Below are 20,610 nucleotides of genomic sequence, written 5' to 3'. Positions count from 1 at the left end.
CACCGTATCCACTGGTCTGGGGCCAGACTTGGAAGAATATTCTCTGATTTTGATCCTACCTGTGTCAGATGTAAAATTGAACCGGCCACACTGTTGCATATGTTCTGGGGCTGTCATAAACTGTCAGGTTTCTGGGAATTAATATTTAAATGTTTCTCTGATATATATAACACTGTTATAGATCCCTCTCCCCTTACAGCCCTTTTTGGAGTACTGCCCATAAGCACCCCCCTGTCAAGAATCCAGTCGGACACTGTTGCTTATACAACTCTTTTAGCTAGACGGCTAATACTACAGAACTGGAAGATGGCAGCTCCCCCATCTTATAAATATTGGGTGAGAGATGTGTTGTGCTCTCTGAAACTAGAAAAAATTAAATTCAATTCACGTGGGAACCCCAAACTGTTTAATGAGGCTTGGGCTCCATTCCGGTCTTACTTTAAACAGTCCATCCTCTGATAGCATTCCTATTAAAACCAAAATAAGTCTGTATTTGACCCCCCTGTGACTTAGGGGTTGGATGAGCATTTCTCTGTGTTTTTTTTCTGGGGTGGGGGTGGGGGGCATTAAGGTTGATGTGCTTATTGATTGTGACCTGCGGATGCCTTGTTCATCTCGCCCGGGCAGAGACTAAGGTGTGAGCTTGTTTTTCCCAGTTATTTTTTTTTTTTAATTCTGTTCACGCCTACATAAAATTATCAATATTCATTTTTTATTTTAAAGCATTGTAACTTTTTATTTTTGGTCCAGTGGATGATTGGTCTGTGGCCTTAACTGTCTGTGAGTGGTTGCATTTCTCCACCCCATCCCTTAACTGTTTACAGGAACAATGGTGAGGTGTTTGCTCTGTCCCTATACTATAGATTGCCCTTTAACCTTTTGTAGCCTTCTGCCTGGTGTGTTTAACTTGTCTAAAGTATGGTATCTTTAAAGTTATAATTTTTTTTTTATATGTATTATTTGTATTTTTGTCTAGTTGAGTATATTATTTATATTGCTTTGTCTTGTCTGTGTGTGTGTAAAACTTAATAAACAGAGTTCTTAAAAAAATAAAAGAAAAAGAACACACAAACACAATGCCTCAGTGATTAACAGAACTGTTTCACAGATCACAGAACTATATCAGGGTGTCATTTCTCAGGCAGAAATGTAGATAAAAATAATGAAATCCTGTTCCCCAAACAAGTGCAAGAACCACAGAGTCAAGAATAGGTTAAATATACAAATAAAATAAAATCAATTAAAAACAATAGCACATCAACATAAAAACATATAAACATAAATCTGAAAGCGTTGCTCAAACTCCCATAACAGTCCCGTTATTTTATCTTTGAACCGCTTCATGTCTGCCACATGTTGGGTCGCGCACACATTTTTCAGACAGGGGAAGTGAGCTGCATCACCACCGGCAAGTTGCGTCTCCCACAATGACAGCTTCAACTTGAAAGAACGTATGCTGTCATAATACTGCGTGACAACTTTGTTGCGCCCTTGCAGCTGTTTGTTCAAGTTATTCAGATGCTCTGTAACATCCACCATAAATGCAAGGTCCTGCATCCATTCTGCGGAATGAAATTCTAACACTGGTTTGCCCTTTTCTTCCATGAACTGTTCAATTTCTTCTCGTAAATCAAAGAAACGCCTCAGCACAGCACCTCGGCTTAACCATCTTACCTCAGTGTGGTATGGCAGGCCATAGATGTGGTCTTTCTCTCTGAGAAGGCTGTCAAACTGACGGTGATTCAGGCTTCTGGATCGGATGAAATTAACAGTTTGGATGACCACCTTCATGACGTTATCCATCTTAAATGACTTGCAACACAAAGCCTCCTGGTGCAAAATACAGTGAAAAGTCCAAAAATCACATCCTCCATTTGCAGATTGCACTTTCTCTCTGAACTTTGTCACAACGCCTGCTTTTTTCCCGATCATTGAGGGCGCACCATCTGTAGCCAGGCTGACAGCGCGGGACCAGTCCACTCCGACCCTGTCCAGCGCGCCCGACGAGTGCGGTAAAAATATCAGCTGCTGTCGTTGTATCTGTCATCGGCACCAACTCCACGAACTCCTCGGTGACGGTCAATGTGTCATCAACTCCGCGGATGAAAATGGCCAGTTGTGCAACACCTGTAATGTCCGTGCTTTCATCAATTGCAACCGAAAACGCAATAAATGACTTTACTTTTTGCTTCAACTGGCTGTCCAAATCCACTGAAAGATCGGAAATCCTGTCTGCAACTGTGTTTCTTGTCAGGCTGATATTTGCAAAAGCCTGCCGCTTTTCAGGGCACACAATCTCCGCTGCCTTCATCATGCATGTTTTTACAAATTCACCCTCACTAAATGGTTTTGAAGCCACTGCGATTTCATTAGCAATGAGGTAGCTAGCTTTCACTGCAGCGTCACTGATGTCTCGGCTGTGAGTAAACACAGACTGCTGTTTCTTCAGACCCGCCAACAGTTCATTCACCTTCTCTCATCTCCGCTGTCCTTGAAAGTTGTCATATTTGTCGGCATGAAGACTCACATAGTGGCGACGAAGGTTATATTCTTTCAGCACTGCAACATGCTCTGAACACACCAAACATACAGCTTTCCCATTCAATTCCGTGAATAAATAGGATGACCATTTTTCTTGGAACACTCTGCACTCTGCGTCCACTTTTCTCTTTTTTGACAGAGACATATTGGGGCAATGAGGGTGCCAAAGCACATAATGTTAAAAGTAGAAGCCGTAATAAATATCGCGGGCAAAACAAAGTAGCTCATTGGCTGCACGTGCTTGACCTACTTGCTCTGCCCCGGTATAAACAGTTTGCTTGCTTAACACAATTGCTATTGCGCCATCCAGTGGACGCAATTGGAACAGCAGTTTATTTTATTGAAAAATTGCAGCGCATTTTTATACTTTACAATGTTTTTTTTTTTTTATATATATTTTTTTTTATCATCTCGTGGGCCGGATTAAACCCGTTTGCGGGCCTGATCCGGCCCGCGGGCCGGACGTTTGACACCCCTGTTGTAGACCTACACAAGGCTGGAATGGGCTACAAGACCATCGCCAAGCAGCTTGGTGAGAAGGTGACAACAGTTGGTGCGATTATTCGCAAATGGTGAGGAATCAGCCCAGAACTACACGGGAGGATCTTGTCAATGATCTCAAGGCAGCTGGGACCATAGTCACCAAGAAAATAATTGGTAACACACTATGCCGTGAAGGACTGAAATCCTGCAGCGCCCGCAAGGTCCCCCTGCTCAAGAAAGCACATATACAGGGCCGTCTGAAGTTTGCCAATGAACATCTGAATGATTCAGAGGAGAACTGGGTGAAAGTGTTGTGGTCAGATGAGACCAAAATCAAGCTCTTTGGCATCAACTCAACTCGCCGTGTTTGGAGGAGGAGGAATGCTGCCTATGACCCCAAGAACACCATCCCCACCGTCAAACATGGAGGTGGAAACATTATGCTTTGGGGGTGTTTTTCTGCTAAGGGGACAGGACAACTTCACCGCATCAAAGGGACGATGGACGGGGCCATGTACCGTCAAATCTTGGGTGAGAACCTCCTTCCCTCAGCCAGGGCATTGAAAATGGGTCGTGAATGGGTATTCCAGCATGACAATGACCCAAAACACACGGCCAAGGCAACAAAGGAGTGGCTCAAGAAGAAGCACATTAAGGTCCTGGAGTGGCCTAGTCAGTCTCCAGACCTTAATCCCATAGAAAATCTGTGGAGGGAGCTGAAGGTTCGAGTTGCCAAACGTCAGCCTCGAAACCTTAATGACTCGGAGAAGATCTGCAAAGAGGAGTGGGACAAAATCCCTCCTGAGATGTGTGCAAACCTGGTGGCCAACTACAAGAAACGTCTGACCTAAGTCATGTTTTGCAGAGGGGTCAAATACTTATTTCCCTCATTAAAATGCGAATCAATTTATAAATTTTTTTATTTTGTTGTTGTTATTCTGTCTCTCACTGTTCAAATAAACCTACCATTAAAATTATAGACTGATCATGTCTTTGTCAGTGGGCAAACGTACAAAATCAGCAGGGGATCAAATACTTTTTTCCCTCACTGTATAAACACTTGCCTCCCCATCCCCCCTTCCCCAAAACACATGTAAATATTGGACTATAAATTGTGCCTTCCTGTATTATACTGATGCTAAAATGTTCATTCTATTCTACTGAGCCTTTTACTTAATGTTCCTATTCTTCTGTTTATTTATATTGTTTTGCATTGTGGTAGTGCTTAGCGTGTAACGATCCCGGCAGTCTGAGTCGGGTCCTGTCTGGTGACTAGTTTTTCCTGTTCGTGATCTCCAGTTTCCCGAGGGTTCGGGGAACGCTCCGGGGAGCTCTCTTGTTTTCCGCACCTGCATCCCATCAGCAATCTGCACACCTGGTCCTGATCATCACCCTTCTTAGGCTCTGGCCAAACATCCAGTTCCTGCCGGATCGTTAGCCATGAACATCTCTCACCCGGAACCTTCACCCAACCTCTGCCTGATGGTCGGCGGCTGCCGAGCCATGTCTGGACCTACCACTGCACCCTCAACAACCCATACACGCCACCCGCTCTGTCCCTGGATTATTCAGCCTCACTCGGGAGTCAATTAATAAACACTCACCTTTTCCTCTAAGTACCTTGTCCTGGTCTGCTTCTGGGTTCTGGCGTAGTATACCGTGACAGAACGATCCGGCCAGTAATGAACCCAGCGGACCTGGACTCTGTTCGCCATGCCATTACCCATCAGGAGAAGATGTTGGGCCATCATAGCACGGTACTACAGGAGATCGCGTTGTCAGTTCGGAACCTTTCTACCGGTCTGACGGAGGTCCAGAACCAACGCAAGTTTCCGGTGGAGGATCCACTACCGGTTTCCCCCATCTCGCCTGCCGCTTCGGGAGCTGTGTCCTTCCGTGAGCCCGAGGTTCCGACGCCGGATAGATATGAGGGGGAGCTGGGAAGATGCCGTTCCTTCCTTATGCAGTGTGGATTAGTGTTCGATCTACAGCCCTACTCTTATGCCACAGACAAGGCTAGGATAGCCTTTGTGATTGCGTTGCTGCGTGGTCGAGCGCTGGAGTGGGCTTCAGCCGTTTGGGAACGACAAGACCCCTGCATGGCTTCATACCAGGGGTTCACGGCCGAGATGAGGAAGCTCTTCGACCATTCCGTCCGAGGGAGGGACGCAGCTAGGCGCCTGTTTTCGCTTCACCAAGGAACTCGCAGCGTGGCCGACTTCGTGATCGAGTTCAAGACGTTGGCTGTGGAGAGTGGGTGGAACGAGGAGTCTCTGCAAGCGGCCTTTTACCAGGGTCTGTCGGAGCAGCTCAAGGATGAGTTGATCTCCTATCCGAGCCTAGTGACCTGGACAGCTTGGTAGCCTTGTCTATTCGGGTGGATAATCGAGTCCGAGAGCGAAGGAGGGAGAAGCAATGGGGTCCGTCCAATCGATCAGCTTCTCAGTTCCCAGTCGGGTCGGGTGGTGGACCAGAACACGTCGATCATTCTCCTCCACAATGGATTAGTGGAGAGGTCCTCTCTCCCGATTCTGAACCCATGCAAGTGGGGGCGGCACGGGTTAACCAAGGAGGAGCGTCAACATAGACGTCAGACCAACTGCTGCCTCTACTGTGGTAGCTCGGGACATTACATCTCCACCTGTCCCCGGCGGTCGTCAAACTGCCCGGCTCGCTAAAGTTGGGAGGACTTTTAGCGAGCCAGTTTCAACCTCTCAGTACCTCTGTCAGACCCCGTTTCCCGGCTACCCTTGTGAACAGGAATCAGAGCTTAGCGCTTAACGCTTTATCGATTCAGGTGCCGATGGAAGCTTTCTTGATGCCGAGTTGGTGGAACAGCTGGGGCTTTCAAGGAGCAATTGCCGGAAGCCATTGAAGCGACCACTCTGAACGGCAGTAGTCTGGCACGTATCACGATGAGGACTGAACCGGTTAAGATGCGGTTGTCGGGGAATCATTCTGAGATGATTTCATTCTTCATTCTGCCGTCTTCCCATGTTCCTCTGGTCCTTGGATACCCCTGGCTGAAGGAACACAATCCCACGTTCGATTGGGTGACGGGCAAGGTAACGAGTTGGAGCCTTGATTGTCATGCTAACTGTCTCAAGACTGCCTGCCCCCATTCGGTTCCCAGTCAGGTGATTGAGGCTAAACCCCCAGATTTGTCCCTGGTTCCCGAGACATATCACGATTTGGGGGAAGTTTTCAGTAAGCAGAAGGCTCTGTCACTCCCTCCCCACCGACCATATGATTGTGCCATCAACCTGGTCCCTGGAGCTGTCTACCCCAAGGGAAGGTTATACAGTATCTCCCGACCTGAACGTGAGGCGTTGGAGACCTACATCAAGGAGTCCCTAGCTGCTGGTCTCGTTCGCCCCTCGTCATCACCCCTGGGGGCAGGATTCTTCTTTGTGGGTAAGAAGGATGGCTCTCTTCGACCGTGTATTGATTATCGGGGGTTGAATGACATCACGATCAAGAACAAGTATCCCCTGCCCTTGATGAGTTCTGCCTTCGACTCCTTACAGGGTGCTACGGTGTTCACCAAGCTAGACCTACGCAATGCGTATCACCTGGTCCGGATCAGAGAGGGGGACGAGTGGTTGACGGGTTTCAATACACCAATGGGTCACTTGAGTATCAGGTGATGCCGTTTGGACTGACCAATGCTCCAGCGGTATTCCAGAGTATGGTGAACGACGTCCTGAGAGATATGATCGGTCTCTTTGTGTTTGTTTACCTGGATGACATTCTGATCTTCTCGAAGGAACCTTCCGACCACGTCCAGCATGTCCGGCAGGTGCTGCAGCGATTGTTGGAGAATCGCCTGTTCGTGAAGGCCGAGAAGTGCGAGTTTCACGCCCACACGACATCCTTTCTCGGGTACATCATCTCCAGGGGAGAGATTAGGATGGACCAGGAGAAGGTTAGAGCGGTTCTGGAATGGGTCCAGCCCGGTACGAGATTGCAGCTCCAGAGATTTTTGGGGTTTGCGAATTTCTACCGCAGATTCATCCGGGATTACAGCCGTGTGGCCGCTCCGTTAACTGCCTTGACTTCCAGTATCAGGACCTTCAAGTGGAATCCGGAGGCGGATCGAGCGTTTCTGGATTTGAAGAGGCGATTCACCAACGCACCGATTCTCTCTCAACCGGACACGGCCCGTCAGTTCGTCGTTGAAGTGGACGCGTCTGATGTGGGAGTTGGCGCCATCCTGTCGCAGCGATGCTCCACGGACAGTAAACTCCATCCCTGCGCCTACTACTCTCGTCGCCTTTCGCCTGCGGAGAGGAATTACGATGTGGGTAACCGGGAGCTTCTCGCGGTGAAACTTGCCTTGGAGGAGTGGCGCCACTGGTTGGAGGGGGCGGAGCAACCGTTATTGTCTGGACTGACCACAAGAATCTTGCTTACGTGCAATCGGCTAAACGTCTCAACTCCCGTCAGGCCAGGTGGGCGTTGTTTTTCGGACGATTCAAGTTTGCCCTGACGTTCCGACCTGGATCTAAGAACGGCAAGGCGGACGCCTTGTCCCGGATGTTCTCCAAGACGGAGGAGAGTGGGTCCAAGACCGAGACAATCCTCCCCCGGAACTGCGTCGTGGGAGCAGTTATGTGGAAGATTGAGGAGGAGGTGCTGGCGGCCCTTCGGACTCAGCCCGGTCCCGGTAACGGTCCACCCGGTCGGTTGTTTGTGCCTGAGTCGGTTCGTCCTGCTGTCCTCAAATGGTCCCACGCCAGCAAGATGGCTTGTCACCCTGGCGTGGCTCGGACAATGGCGTTTCTTCGCAGACGTTTTGGTGGCCTGCCATGGCCGAGGATACTCGGGGTTTTGTTGCTGCCTGTCCAGTGTGTGCGCAGAATAAGAGTACCAATCGGCCCAGCTCTGGACTACTTCACCCCCTTCCTATTCCCCGCGACCATGGTCGCATCTGGCCCTGGACTTCGTCACTGGGTTGCCCGCTTCTGAGGGGAACACGGTCGTTCTGACGATCGTGGACAGATTCAGCAAGTTCGCCCTCTTTGTGCCTATTGCCAAGCTTTCCTCTGCCTCGGAGACGTCCGAGATCCTGGTTAGGGAGGTTTTCAGGGTCCACGGGTTGCCCAGTGATATCGTTTCCGACCGTGGCCCTCAGTTTACCTCTGCTGTCTGGAAGTCCTTCTGTTTGGCCATTGGAGCTACAGTCAGTCTCACATCTGGTTTTCACCCCCAATCCAATGGTCAGGCGGAGAGAGCCAACCAGAAGATGGAATCCACGCTACGCTGTCTGGTCTCTTCCAACCCCACCTCCTGGGTCTCTCAGTTGCCTTGGGTTGAGTATGCCCACAATACTCTCCCTACATCTGCCACTGGGATGTCTCCCTTCCAGTGCCTGTATGGCTACCAACCTCCCTTGTTCCCTTCTCAGGAGAAGGAGCTCTCAGTGCCTTCTGTTCAGGCCCATATTCGTCGTTGCCACCGGACCTGGCATCGGGCCAGAAAGGCACTCCTTAGAGTTTCGGACCGGTATCAGCTCCAGGCGAATCGTCGCCGGATCCCCGCTCCCACCTACACCATCGGAGATAGGGTCTGGTTGGCCACACGGGATCTTCCTTTACGGACTGAGTCTAGGAAGTTGTTACCGAGTTCATTGGTCCGTTTGTGGTGGAGAAGGTGATCAATCCAGTGGCAGTTCGACTCAAACTACCGAGGACGCTCAGAGTCCATCCCACCTTTCATGTCTCCTGCCTCAAGCCTGTCTTCCTCAGTCCTCTGTTGCCTCCTCCGCCTCCTCCTCCTCCTCCTCGGATGATCGGAGGTGGTCCTGCCTACACGGTGCGCCGCATCATGGATTCCAGACGGCGGGGCCGGGGTTTCCAGTATCTCGTGGACTGGGAGGGGTATGGTCCTGAAGAGAGGAGTTGGATTCCGCGGCGACAGGTCCTAGATGCTGACCTCATCAGTGATTTCTACCGCCTCCATCCTGGCGCTCGGGGAGGTCCGCCCGGTGGCGTTTCGCCGGAGGGGGGTACTGTAACGATCCCGGCAGTCTGAGTCGGGTCCTGTCTGGTGACTAGTTTTTCCTGTTCGTGATCTCCAGTTTCCCGAGGGGTTCGGGAACGCTCCGGGGAGCTCTCTTGTTTTCCGCACCTGCATCCCATCAGCAATCTGCACACCTGGTCCTGATCATCACCCTTCTTAGGCTCTGGCCAAACATCCAGTTCCTGCCGGATCGTTAGCCATGAACATCTCTCACCCGGAACCTTCACCCAACCTCTGCCTGATGGTCGGCGGCTGCCGAGCCATGTCTGGACCTACCACTGCACCCTCAACAACCCATCCACGCCACCCGCTCTGTCCCTGGATTATTCAGCCTCACTCGGGAGTCAATTAATAAACACTCACCTTTTCCTCTAAGTACCTTGTCCTGGTCTGCTTCTGGGTTCTGGCGTAGTATACCGTGACATAGCGATTAATGCTTTTTGATGGTAGTGACTGCCCATTACTGCTTATCACTTATTAACCATCATTTATTCACATTACTTTACCTTAATACAATATTTCAGTTGTTGTGTATATTACATTTGTTTTATTTGATTACTTTATTATTTAATTCCAAGTCATCATCTCATCTCTATAGAGATGCTGCCTATGCTGTCTGACAAAATCACTATTTTGTAGTTCTTCAAATTAAAAAGGCATACTTTTGACTGACAAATGCCAACTATCAATCACTTAGATCATGTATTTTTCTGGGTTTTGCGGATGGCATAGTGCCATCTGTAAAGTTTGGTGGAGGAGGAATAATGGTCTGGGGCTGTTTTTCATGGTTCGGGCTAGGCCCCTTAGTTCCAGTGAAGGGAAATCTTAATGCTACAGCATACAATTACATTCTAGATGATTATGTGCTTCCAACTTGCGTGGCAACAGTTTGGGGAAGGCCCTTTCCTGTTTCAACATGACAATGCCCCCTGCACAAAGAGAGGTCGATACAGAAATGGTTTGTTGAGATTGGTGCGGAAGAACTTGACTGGTCTGCACAGAGCCCTGACCTCAACCCCATCAAACACCTTTGGGATGAATTGGAACGCCGACTGTGAGCCAGCCCTAAACGCCCAACAACAGTGCCCGACCTCACTAATGCTCTTGTGGCTGAATGGAAGCAAGTCCCCGCAGCAATGTTCCAACATCTAGTGGAAAGCCTTCCCAGAAGAGTGGAGTCTGTTATAGCAGAAAAGGGGGGACCAACTCTATATTAATGGCCATGATTTTGGAATGAGATCTTTGACGAGCAGGTGTCCACATCCACAGGTCTCTACCACAGGTCTCTCTACCACAGGTCTCTCTACTTTTGGTCATGTAATGTCTTTTGTTAAGCACATTTTTACTCCTGAACTTATTAAGGCTTGCCATAACAAAGGGGTTGAATATTTATTGACTCAAGACATTTCAGCTTTTCATTTTTAATACATTTGCAAAAATTTTGAAATACATAATTCCACTTTGACATTATAGGGTATTGTGCGTAGGCAGCCCAGTGACAAAAACATCTCAATTTCATCCATTTTCAATTCAGGCTGTAACACAACAAAATGTGGATAAAATCAAGGGGTGTGAATACTTTCTGAAGGCACTGTTTCTCTGGCCCTCTGTGTGGCCTTATAAAATGTAAAATATATGAAATAATTAAATAAGATTAAATAGAATGTCAAAGCTGTAAAACATTATCCTAAATATAAACCATCAATTTAGTGAACACCATTAGTGTTTAATTTGAGGGTTTAAGCATGAAATATCCATCATACATTTTTTACACACTTATTTATTTTACTATGTCAGTATGTATTTGTTGTGAATGTTTTGACTTCAAACTGGTGGCAGTTGTGAAAAAAGTCAATAGTTGTAAGAGTTACAGAATTAGTTGAAAATAATGCCATTGTTGATTAGATGCATTTTCTATTAATTAGGCTATTTTCTCTTTAACCATATGATCTATCTACTAGAAACACATGAACAATATGGACACAGATATGAAAAATGTATACTATGTATGAATATATTTTTTTAAAACTCTGGTAAACTACCGGTGTCTTTGCAACCCTAGCGCACGCACGCACGCACACACGCACGCACACACACACACACACACACACACACACACACACACACACACACACACACACACACACACACACACACACACACACACACACACACACACACTCACACAGACAGACGCTCACACACACACACACACACACACACACACACACACACACACACACACACACACACACACACACACACACAGAGAGAGAGAGAGCCTGTACTGTGTTTCACAATCTGTTTGTCTGAGATAGACACTTACACCCTCTCTGGCTCGTTATATTGATTTGTGCTTACAGCATTAGCACTCATTTAGAATTGGAGGCATGTCCTCACGTTAACACACAGACTGACCATGCAGACTAGACACACAGGTCTCCAGACCATGTTGATACACACACACACACACACACATCGATAGGTAGCTTCCCAAGGCTAGTAAATCTAGTCAGTAATAATAACACAGCTACTATGTATTCAGAGAGTATATTTAATGAACATCACTGCCTCATTATGTATTTATGTTGATATTGATTCTTTCTAATATTCTGCCAGTTTATTTGTACAGTATAATTTAGCACAACCCAACACCACCTCCCACTAAAACACATAGAGTATGAAAACATTTTCACTTTTATCCATCCTTTTTTATTCGCATAGAAAAACAAACAAACTGAACCAAACAAACAGTTCTCACCGTTTAGATTTATACATAAGACTTTATTCTTTCTGAAAAGCTGAGAGTATTTAAAGGAAAGGTTTCTAAGACAGTGAAGAGGTTTTAGAGCTTTTCTCTCACACCAGAGTGCTTCTCCCAGTGGAGTTTTGGATTGGAAAAAGACATAAGGCTAATTAAGTTTATCATGGTTTATAAAAACCTATAGTCTATACATATCTTTCTCTTTTCTTCTGCTATCATTCTCTCCCTCCTTTTCCCATCACTCCCTTTATTCTCCTCTGCATTATGATTAAATTGTGATCAAGAGGCCAGAACATTGTTATACTATACATAGATTGACAGAGATTCTCTTCTGAGCCTTGTTTCTCACTATGTTTCCTTTGTGTGTGTGTGTGTGTGTGTGTGTGTGTGTGTGTGTGTGTGTGTGTGTGTGTGTGTGTGTGTGTGTGTGTGTGTGGCATTTGTGTGTGTGATTAGAGTGCAGAGATGCACAGTGCTTAAGTTTGGTTCATCCCTGATTTCTACAGAACTCTCTGCCCCCTACCTGTGACCTGACTGTGTCTGTCTGTGATGTACAGTACCAGTCAAAAGTTTGGACACACCTACTCATTCAAGGGTTTTTCTTGATTTTTACTATTTTCTACAGTGTAGAATAATAGTGAAGACATCAAAACTATTAAATAACAAATATGGAATGATGTAGTAACCAAAAAAGTGTTAAACAAATGAAAATATATTTTATATTTGAGATTCTTCGAAGTAGCCACCCTTCTCCTTGATGAGAACTTTGAACACAACTTTGCATTCTCTCAACCAGCTTCATGAGGTAGCCACCTGGAATGCATTTCAATTAACAGGTGTGCCTTGTTAAAAGTTAATTTGTGGAATTTCTTTCCTTCTTAGTGCGTTTGAGCTAATCAGTTGTGTTGTGACAAGGTAGGGGTGGTATACAGAAGATAGCCCTATTTGGTAAAAGACCAAGTCCATATTATGGCAAGAACATCTCAAATAAGCAAAGAGAAATGACAGTCCATCATTACTTTAAGACATGAAGGTCAGTCAATCTTGAAAATGTAAAGAACTTTGAACGTTTCTTCAAGTACAGTCGCAAAAACCATCAAGCGCTATGATGAAACTGGCTCTCATGAGGACCGCCACAGGAAAGGAAGACCCAGAGTTACCTCTGCTGCAGAGGATAAGTTCATTAGAGTTAACTGCACCTCAGATTGCAGCCAAAATAAATGCTTCACAGAGTTCAAGTAACAAACACATCTCGACATCAACTGTTCAGAGGAGACTGCGTGAATCAGGCCTTCATGGTCAAATTGCTGCAAAGAAACCACTACTAAAGGACACCAATAATAAGAAGAGACTTGCTTGGGCCAAGAAACACAAGCAATGGACATTAGAACGGTGGCAATCTGTCCTTTGGTCTGATGAGTCCAAATTTGAGATTTTTGGTCCCAACCTCTGTGTCGTTGTGAGACGGAGAGTAGGTGAACGGATGATCTCCGCATGTGTGGTTCCCACCGTGAAGCATGGAGGAGGAGGTGTGATGGTGTGGGGGTGCTTTGCTGGTGACACTGTCTGTGATTTATTTAGAATTCAAGGCACACTTAACCAGCATGGCTACCACAGCATTCTGCAGCGATACGCCATCCCATCTGGTTTGCGCTTAGTGGGACTATCATTTGTTTTTCAACAGGACAATGACCCAAAACACACCTCCAGGCTGTGTAAGGGCTATTTTACCAAGAAGGAGAGTGATAGAGTGCTGCATCAGATGACCTGGCCTCCACAATCACCCGACCTCAACCCAATTGAGATGGACTGCAGAGTGAAGGAAAAGCAGCCAACAAGTGCTCAGCATATGTGGGAACTCCTTCAAGATTGATGGAAAAGCTTTGCTCGTGAAGCAGTCTTGGTCCAAAAGGCTTCTTAACAGCTTCTACCCCCAAGCCATGAGACTCCTGAACAGCTAATCATGGCTACCCAGACTATTTGCATTTCCACCCCACCCCACCCAACCCCAACCCCCTCTTTTACGCTGCTGCTACTCTGTTTATTATTTAAGCATAGTCACTTTAACTCTACCCACATGTACATATTACCTCAATTACCTCGACTAACCGGTGCCCCCGCACATTGACTCTGTACCGGTACGCCCTGTATATAGCCTCCCTACTGTTCTTTTATTTTATTGCTGCTCTTCAATTATTTGCTCTTTTCTTAACTGCATTGTTGGTTAAGGGCTTGTAAGTAAGCATTTCACTGTAATGTCTACACCTGTTGTATTCGGCGCATGTGGCAAATCAAATTTGATTTGATTTGGTTGCGAGAATGCCAAGAGTGTGCAAAGCTGTCATCAATGCAAAGGGTGGCTACTTTGAAGAATATAAAATATAAAATATGTTTTGATTTGTTTAACACTTTTTTTGGTTTCTACATGATTGCATATGTGTTACTCCATAGTTTTGATGTCTTCACTATTATTCTACAATGTTGAAAATAGTAAAAATAAAGAAAAACCCTTGAATGAGTAGGTGTGTCCAAACCTTTGACTGGTACTGTACATAGAGATACTAAGTAGCTATATAATGGGGAGCTATCATATAGTATAATAGCGCTGTATGATGGTACAGTTATTACGGCTATTACAGCTTACTGTGTTCAGATGTTTGTGGGGTGAATGGGTACATCAGTGTAAATGCATGTATTTTTCTACATCTTTCCTGATAGCAACCAATAGACCAATAGAAAATGCCTTTTACCTTGGGTTGATTTGAGTAATTTGATTGGAGACATTTCTCTAGGATTGTCCAGTTAACATGCCTTTGCTTTTCATATTGTGATGACAATAAGCAAAATACTCTCCTTGAATTCCCTTTTCACCGTTTCACTCTGTCATTACTTCTCTCTTTGCTCTCCCTCTTAACTCTCCACCTTCTCTCCCTATCTCCTCTCTCACTCTCTTCCTCAATTATTCTGTCTCTCTCGTAACCTCCTTTCTCTTCCTTCTCCCTCTCCCCCTCTCTCTCTCTCCCCCCTCTCCTACTCTCTCTCTCTCTCTCACTATCTCTCTCTCTCATTAGAGTCCAGGGGCAGGCAGCGGCAGTAGCATCCCTTATGCGCTGTTATCAGAACTGTCAGCTCCACTCAGCTAGAACAAAGGCTTCTTCTCTCTCCCTCTCTCTCTCTCTCTCTCTCTCTCTCTCTCTCTCTCTCTCTCTCTCTCTCTCTCTCTCTCTCTCTCTCTCTCTCTCTCTCTCTCTCTCTCTCTCTCTCTCTCTCTCTCTCTCTCTCTCTCTCTCTCTATATATATATCTCTCTCTATTTCTCTCTCTATATATATATATATATATATATATATATATATATCTCTATTTCTCTCTCTCTCTCTATATATATATATATATATATATATATATATCTATTTCTCTCTCTCTATATATATATATATCTCTCCCTCTCTATATATATATATATATTTATCTCTCTATTTCTCTCTCTCTCCCTCTCTCTCTCTATTTCTCTCTATTTCTCTCTATTTCTCTCTATTTCTCTCTCTCTATTTCTCTCTCTCTATTTCTCTCTCTCTCTGATAGAAATATATCTCTAAGATAGAAACATATATTTTTTGTCAGTCAGTGATGATGAGTTGTTGTTTGTAGGTTGTTATGACTAGTACCATCAAACCCTTACATGTGTGTCTACACAGCGTGTACAGAAGTAGGTAGCAGTATAACCATCTACATAAGTGCTTCTCTCTGGTATATATTTACCTATATCGTCTACCTAGGCCTAAACATCCACCTCAAACTACTAACTGTGTTTTACGGAATAGAAGGAAGAGTACAGTAGCTGTAAAGATACTGAGACCTCAAAACAATGTTTAAACATGAAGCACTGAAACATTATAGTAGGTCAATACCCAGTGTGGTACGACTTGACTGGCACTTCCGTCACCCAGTTAACAGGTATGTATGATGGCCCTGTGGGGACACAGCAGCCCAAGCCAGTCAGCTAAGTAACAGAGCAATAAGATTCAGAGCAGAACTGAGGAGGCACAGAGGATACTTTGGAACCAAGGAGACCAACCAACCAACCGCCTGCTAGAACCGTATCCTTAGAACAGCGTCCAACCGGTGGGGGGTGGGAGAAGTGTGTCTGAGATGATGTCATCACGTGTAGGTGTAGTCTATATCCGGGATCATCCCTTGCTCCCGGTAACCCCGGTTGGTCCTGTAGCCCGCTGTGTGACCCATTTGGTTGATGATGCCGTTGTGACTCTGGTTGCTCCGGTAGGTGCCGTTACCGTGCGATGAGGGGAAGATTGTGTGCACGTAAGTCACGTCCTCCCCTCCTTTGGGTTGCAATGGCTGATGGGTCGTCATGGGCGTCATGGCGAAGCTGGGGCTCCTGATCTCCAGGATGGAGGTGTCCTTCTTAGTGCCGGACTCCACGTAGTCATCATACGGCTTCCCCACTCCGACCCCGCGCTGTCCTCTGACCCCATAGGAGTCTGTTTCCCCCGAGACGTACCCGGCGCGCTGGCCGTACCAGCAGAAGATGCCGAAGATGAGTATGAGGGAGACGAGGGCCGTGGCTCCGCCGATGATCTCGGCCAGGGGGAGGGCTGCCATCTCTGTGTTCGAGTCCTCACCCCCGTCTCCCCCCTCGGGGCGCAGAGCCTCCCCCGTCTCAATCTGAGCGCAGACGGGGCTCTGGTCCATTGTGTCCTTTTCCTGCTGCGGTCCTCTCTGTGACCCTCCAGAGTGGGAGGAAGAGGAGCGCAGGGGGAGCAGGCAGATGAGGTAGTGTGATCGTGGCGTGAGCTGGGTCAGTATGTACTGCTGTCTCTCCCCGGGGACCAGCGTCTCTGTGATGGAACCCAGAGCGGCGCTGCTGCCCAGCCTTAGCCATGACAGCCGGAAGGAGGGCGCCGGCCGTGGGCACAGCCACGTCACTTGCACGCTGTCCGCAGACAGAGGCTTCACCGTGAGTTCTAGAGTGTCGTGTGAGGCGTGCCCCCCCGCCTCTCCTCCTCCCGGTGGTAACGTCATCACCAGGCCCGGCCGCATGGCCCTGAGGGTAAACATAGAGCCCTGGGTGGGGGGGAAGGTGGTGGTAGTACTAGAGACCGTGTTCACCCCTCCTGGGGGGCCTTCACACTGGTCCATGAGCCCAGAGATGTCCCTGAGGGCCTGGCCTCGCACCGCCTCCGGCCCGTGGCAGGTCAGGCCCCGTACCGTCACCGCTGCCCCGCGGCCATACAGCCAGGCCTGGAGCCAGTGCAGGTTGCAGCCACAGTACCAGGGGTTCCCCCGGAGCAGAAACAGCTCTAAGCCGTCCGTGTCCCTCAGCAGCCCCCGGGGCAGAGTGGTCAGGTTGTTACCTGCAGGGATGGAAATGGACACAAGTCACTCTAAGTATGGGACCTGCTGTAATATAATACGCTAATCTGCTGCATATTTTCTGAGTAGTTCACTAAAGTTACTCTGCAAAATACAGGCTGCGTTTTAGTCTAGACTCTGGAAACTCAGCAATGTAAAATCTTAGGATTCTAGCTATGGGAATTATTTAGCTTTGGGAACTCTGTTCCAACCCCTGGTTGGTTACCTGACAGGTCCAGCCTCTGCAGCCTCCTCATCCCGTCCAGGGTCCCCCGGGGCACGTGGATCAGCCCGTTGTCCTGCAGGTGCAGTCTCAGCAAGTGTGTGCTGGGCAGGTTGATGGGCGGGGCCTGCAGGGCGTTGCGGACCAGCGACAGCTCCGTGAGGTTGGCCATGCGGGAAAAGGTGTCGTCGGCGATGCGGGTGTTGGCCAGGAGATTCCCGTCCAGGATCAGGCGTCTCAGTGAGGCCAGGCCCCGGAAGGCGTGGGTGGGGATGGTGTTGATGCGGTTGTCGTCTAACCTCAGCTCCTCTAAAGAAGCCGGGAGGCCGGCTGGGATGCTGGACAGGTGGTTCCGGGAGAGGAAGAGTAACCTCAGCCGCGGCGTGCCGGAGAAGGCCCGCTCCTGGATGCTCACCGTGGAGATGGAGTTGTCGTCCAGGTGTAGCCTCTCTAGTAATGGTAACCTGGCCAACGTTGTGCGTGGCAACGTCCGAATGTTGTTGTCCTGCAGGTGTAGTTCTCGTAGCGATGGCGGCAGGTGTATAGGAAACTCGTCTAGTTGGTTGGCGTAAAGGTAGACCACACGGATACTACTGCTGCGCTCTAACGACGGCGGCAGGCCGGAGTTGGCCAACTGGTTGCTCTGTAGGTAGAGAACGGTAGCCGTTAACGGTAGCGGAGGGATCATGCTCAGGCCCCGGTCGTTACAGTAGACGAAGCCTTCGTCACACCGGCACACCGACGGGCACGGGAACTCTTCCTCGCCCTCCTCCATGGCAACTGCTGCCGCCGCCAACTCCAGCATCTCGGCCAATAGAGTCAGGCACAGGAGAAGCAGGAAGAGCCAATCACGGAGCTCAGCCAGACTCTCGGCAGCCATAGTCCCACCCTCTGTGTGTGAGAGAGAGAGAGAGAGAGAGAGAGAGAGAGAGAGAGAGAGAGAGAGAGAGAGAGAGAGAGAGAGAGAGAGAGAGAGAGAGAGAGAGAGAGAGAGAGAGAGAGAGAGAGAGAGAGAGAGAGAGAGAGAGAGAGAGAGAGAGAGAGAGAGAGAGAGAGAGAGTTAATGAGTTTAGAAAGAGAAAGAGTAACAGCTAATTTCTATCTGAATGTCCTTCAGATTATGTAAATGTGTAAATGTATTTTCTTCTTCAAGTTTTAGTGATGTGATGTTTTTTTGGACTAGTTTTTGAACTAAGAAAGTGCTTGAGAGAGTGTATGAATAGTTGCTGGGCCCAATTAAGTGGAGCTGTCAGGATAATATGGGTCACAACTACCAACCAGAAGCTGTCAGGATAATATGGGTAGACCATAGGCAGCTCATGAGTTTCAAGTTTGGGGAAGCTTACAATTTATCCTACCATTTCTACCGATCTGCGTGCCAGTTATGAATATTTACAGTTGAAGTCGGAATTTTACATACACCTTAGCCAAATACATTTAAACTCAGTTTTTCACAATTTCTGACATTTAATCCTAGTAAAAATTCCCTGTCTTAGGATCACCACTTTATTTTAAGAATGTGAAATGTCAGAATAATAGTAGAGAGAATGATTTATTTCAGCTTTTATTTATTTCATCACATTCCCAGTGGGTCAGAAGTTTACATACACTCAATTAGTATTTGGTAGCATTGCCTTTCAATTGTTTAACTTGGGTCAAACGTTTCGGGTAGCCTTCCACAAGCTTCCCACAATAAGTTGGGTGAATTTTGGCCCATTCCTCCTGACAGAGATGGTGTAACTGAGTCAGGTTTGTAGGCCTCCTTGCTCGCACACGCTTTTTCAGTTCTGCCCACAAATGTTCTATAAGATTGAGGTCAGGGCTTTGTGATGGCCACTCCAATACCTTGACTTTGTTGTCCTTAAGCCATTTTGCCACAACTTTGGGAGTATGCTTGGGGTCATTGTCCATTTGGAAGACCCATTTGCGACCAAGCTTTAACTTCCTGACTGATGTCTTGAGATGTTGCTTCAATATATCCACATAATTTTCCTTCCTCATGATGCCACCTATTTGTGAAGTGCACCAGTCCCTCCTGCAGCAAAGCACACCCACAGCATGATGCTGCCACCCCCATGCTTCACGGATGGGATGGTGTTCTTCGGCTTGCAAGCATTCCCCTTTTTCCTCCAAACATAATGATGGTCATTATGGCCAAACAATTCTATATTTGTTTCATCAGACCAGAGGACATTTCTCCAAAAAGTACAATCTTTGTCCCCATGTACAGTTGCAAACCGTAGTCTGGCTTTTTTATGGTGGTTTTGGAGCAGTGGCTTCTTCCTTGCTGAGCGGCCTTTCAGGTTATGTCGATATAGGACTTGTTTTACTGTGGATATAGATACTTTTGTACCTGTTTCCTCCAGCATCTTCACAAGGTCCTTTGCTTTTGTTCTGGGATTGATTTGCACTTTTCGCACCAATGTACGTTAATCTCTAGGAGACAGAACGCGTCTCCTTCCTGAGCGGTATGATGGCTGCGTGGTCCCTTGGTGTTTATACTTGCGTACTATTGTTTGTACAGATGAACGTGGTACCTTCAGGCGTTTGGAAATTGCTCCCAATGATGAACCAACTTGTGGAGGTCTACAAATCTTTTTTCTGAGGTCTTGGCTGATTTCTTTGGATTTTCCCATGATGTCAAGCAAAGAGGCACTGAGTTTGAAGGTAGGCCTTGAAATACATCCACAGGTACACCTCCAATTGACTCAAATGATATCAATTAGCCTAACAGAAGCTTCTAAAGCCATGACATCATTTTATGGAATTTTCCAAGCTGTTTAAAAGCATAGTCAACTTAGTGTATGTAAACTTCTGACCCACTGGAATTGTGATACAGTGAATTATAAGTGAAATAATCTGTCTGTAAACAATTGTTGGAAAAATTACTTGTGTCATGCACAAAGCAGATGTCCTAACAGACTTGCCAAAACTATAGTTTGTTAACAAAAAATGTGTGGAGTGGTTGAAAAACGAGTTTTAATGACTCCAACCTAAGTGTATGTAAACTTCCGACTTCAACTGTATATATGCACGTTTTCGTAGAACAGTTTCATTCAGTAGTTAATCATAAAAATCTGAAGTAAAATGATAAAAATCTAAAAGTTAAAATTCAACTATGGCGAGAGCACATTGATACACTGTGATCCATTGGCGAGCATAGAACTCAGAGATCACAGCCTTAGTCTAAAATCAATCTACACACA

The 20,610-nt window shown here is 46.9% G+C and overlaps 3 protein-coding genes across 3 annotated transcripts in view; 1 reads left to right on the top strand and 2 right to left on the bottom strand.

Moving 5' to 3' along the window:
* The window catches only part of LOC121535614 (ADP-ribose glycohydrolase MACROD1-like), a 119,270-nt gene that overhangs the window by 24,961 nt on the left and 73,699 nt on the right, over positions 1-20,610 (top strand). The window lies entirely within an intron of this gene.
* LOC121533347 (fermitin family homolog 3-like) overlaps positions 1-20,610 on the bottom strand; it is an 89,017-nt gene that overhangs the window by 50,049 nt on the left and 18,358 nt on the right. The gene's annotated exons all lie outside the window — the stretch shown is intronic.
* Positions 15,334-18,284, bottom strand: LOC121533342 (leucine-rich repeat transmembrane protein FLRT1-like). The gene is made up of 2 exons (XM_041839186.2): positions 17,408-18,284; positions 15,334-17,183 (listed from the first exon to the last, which is right to left on the bottom strand). Exons 1-2 carry the CDS (start codon positions 18,282-18,284, stop codon positions 15,970-15,972), a joined length of 2,091 nt encoding a protein of 696 aa, XP_041695120.1. The 3' UTR covers positions 15,334-15,969.

Source organism: Coregonus clupeaformis, chromosome 2 (genome assembly GCF_020615455.1).
Source record: "Coregonus clupeaformis isolate EN_2021a chromosome 2, ASM2061545v1, whole genome shotgun sequence".
Classification (NCBI taxonomy): domain Eukaryota; kingdom Metazoa; phylum Chordata; class Actinopteri; order Salmoniformes; family Salmonidae; genus Coregonus; species Coregonus clupeaformis.
This window is presented reverse-complemented; position numbering and strand designations above follow the sequence as displayed.